This window comes from Protomyctophum parallelum (assembly GCF_964188405.1).
Source record: "Protomyctophum parallelum genome assembly, chromosome: 7".
Taxonomy (NCBI): Eukaryota; Metazoa; Chordata; class Actinopteri; order Myctophiformes; family Myctophidae; genus Protomyctophum; species Protomyctophum parallelum.
This window is the reverse complement of record NC_139705.1, coordinates 9,024,854-9,027,696: the sequence shown is the minus strand read 5'-3', so window position 1 is coordinate 9,027,696 and position 2,843 is coordinate 9,024,854. Positions and strand designations below refer to the sequence as shown.

General features: G+C 37.4%; 1 protein-coding gene across 3 annotated transcripts in view; it reads left to right on the top strand.

Annotated features, from left to right (window-relative positions):
- Positions 1–1,664, top strand: part of nfatc2a (nuclear factor of activated T cells 2a) — a 27,295-nt gene extending 25,631 nt beyond the window's left edge. For all 3 annotated transcript variants that reach the window (XM_083769095.1, XM_083769094.1, XM_083769093.1), the window contains exon 10: positions 693–1,664. In XM_083769095.1, coding sequence (XP_083625221.1) covers positions 693–748 — 56 coding nt within the window. In that variant the 3' untranslated portion in view covers positions 749–1,664. The remainder of the gene's footprint in view (positions 1–692) is intronic.
- The last annotated feature ends 1,179 nt before the right edge of the window (positions 1,665–2,843 follow it).

Sequence of the window (2,843 nt, the reverse complement as noted above, 5' to 3'; positions counted from 1 at the left end):
CGGAAAAGAGCGTGCTGTTTTTCCTCCTCAAGGCTATATAGAATTTACCTCTGTATTGGGAAATGAGAGCGCACAAACTACTGATATAGTAAATAAATTGTAGCCTATAGTCGTATCCTGCAATAATTACTGTAATGATCATGGTCATGTCATGTGGTCATGAAATCCAAAGACAACCATGGACTTCTCTCACAGCACACCAGTGTAGAGATTGGCATCCCACAGACAGGGCCCAATGCAAATCTTGTGAGAGCAGTAGTTTAGTATAGTAGCTTTTTTTAACGCAGGCGTTTTTAACGCAGGCTTGACATTTGAATGCATTTCGCAGTTGTTTGTCATTGACACAAATGGAAACAAACTGGAAGAGGAGAATGTAATTTTGAAAGGTTGTTACCAACAGGTATATAATATACATCAATGTATTAATAATGAGCAGTTAGCTCAGCCCACTGTGTCACTGTCCGAGTGTCCATGGTGCTGTAATGCCGTCTCTGCCTCATTCTGTGTTTCTGTTTGTACTGTATTTGGGTCCCAATGGAAATAATGCAGGAGCAGACAGTACTTTACATTTGCTTTAGGCAGTCAAAAATGTGGGCGGAGAGCAGGCCTGAGAGTTTTGCTCAAAAATACTGATTTATCTTTCTCCCCCCACCCCCCCCCCCCCTCTCTCTCTCTCTCTCTCTCTCCTACAGTGAATGAGATCATAAGGAAGGATCTGACCGGTGTGCAGGCCAGAGGGCAGACATAGAGGAAGAACCTGAGCAGGAACTTATATCACACCCACAGTGTGGTGACACCAGTGGTGGGCAAAGTATCTCCTGGTCAAAATGTTATGCAGCTACAAGTGAAAGTTGCTCTGAAAATTGTCTGAAATTTGTACTTAAGTTAAAGTAGTGGAGTACCTTTTTTGTGCAAAAGTACAGATGACAAACATTTTTCCATACATTTTCAAAAATATATAAATATTGGTGAAAATAGATGATCTACGTACTCGGATTTTCACTTTATTTGAAATGGGGCTGAAGTGGTTAATTCATAATGTACTTTTTCTGCTCGTGGAAATGTAATGAGTGAAGAGTGAAAAAAGTACAATGTTTTGTCTTTGAAATGTACTCAAGTAAATGTACTATAAGTTTCTGTCCACCGCATGCACGCACGCACGCACGCACACACGCACACACGCACACACACACACACACACACACACACACACACACACACACACACACACACACACACACACACACACACACACACACATACACACACACACACACACACACACACACACACACACACAGTATTTCACCCCCTCTTTGATAGTGAAGATAAAAATATTAAACTCCCTGCCATCATAAACATTAAAACCCTGATGTAATTGAACTCTGAGATTGTAGAGATGGAATTAAATGGCCCGATCATAGCCCATTATCTTTCCATTTGCTGAGTTAAATTAACAGTAACAGTTATAGTGTGATTTGGTTCACTTTGAATGATTTCTGTCTAGGTGTTCTTAGGCAGTTAACCCATAATGTCTGCCTCAATTTGAACAACAATCACCCTTTCATATTTTTAACGCTTTCTTGGTCAACCAGTTGGAGGACGTGCCCTAGGTTTTGGCATTTATGTCTTAACAAAGCAATGTTTGTTTTAAAATAATAAAATGTGTTGCAGGTCGGTGATAATCACCAGAAATAGCAGAACTAAAAGCTCACAACGAATCACATCAAGCCTTAGCCAGTGATGAGTACTGTTACTGTACTGTAAAAGCACACCTATCTAGTTTAGTATCTAAAATTGTGAATTGTGTCCAACCAAATTCTTGGTTGTCAAGGAGTATCACCGAAGTTCCAAAGATTATCCTCACTTATGGCCAAAAACCTGCCTTACTTACTTCTTGCACATGTCAGCTATTTCATGTAATATATTGCCAACTTTGTATGCAGTTTTCCAATAGAAAAACCTTGAGCTTATACCTTTATCATCTCATTTTAGGTGCATTTTTTCCGTTTTTGTTTTTTAAATGAAGGGATATGCACACTGCCTTGATGATATTCCAAATGAATTATTACTGTGCCTGCTAATATGCACCGAATAAGGGGAAATGAAGTGGATTTTTTCTATTTTATAATATTTGAGTCATTTGAATAATGTATTTTATATTAGTATAATGTATGTTGCTTCATATTCATGTGACTTGCCAAATTGCCTTCCCAAGGAGCCTGTAATGCTACAGTTAAAATGGGCTAAATGTTTGAATTGGGATCCATGCTTTGATACTGATGCAGAACTAGCCTGTGTATTATTCAAAACTTGGTGTAAAATCTCAAGGATTTTAGCCTTTGAACTGCGGTTGTGTTTTTGTCTTGATGGTTCTGCATCCGAAATATCTCATTTTAGAATGTGTTCTTACTTGTATGAAATTCTTCTCTATTCTATTTGTATTTCTTTGATTGTATTTGTGGCTGTTTATAGAAGTACAGAGTATATAAAAAAACTTGTTTCTATGTATATGTTCATTTACAGTATATCAATGGAATTTGGAGTCCATTTGGTAGCCTAACAACAATCAATATATTCAGAGTTCAGTAGTCTCAAGTATTCTTTCTTGTTTGTAATGTGTTTTACATTTCCAAGACTATCCGACATTCTCAAATACAGTAATTTCTTGTCACACCTTTTTTTGCGTATACTGTAAGTATATCAAAATACACTGTAGAGATATTTCATCGGCTGATAAAACGAGCATTGATGAGTCATAGCAGGTAGTTTTATTAGTAAAATAAAATAATCTACTTTTGTAACTGAATTGGGATGCTTTGTGCCAAATGCATTTATATGAT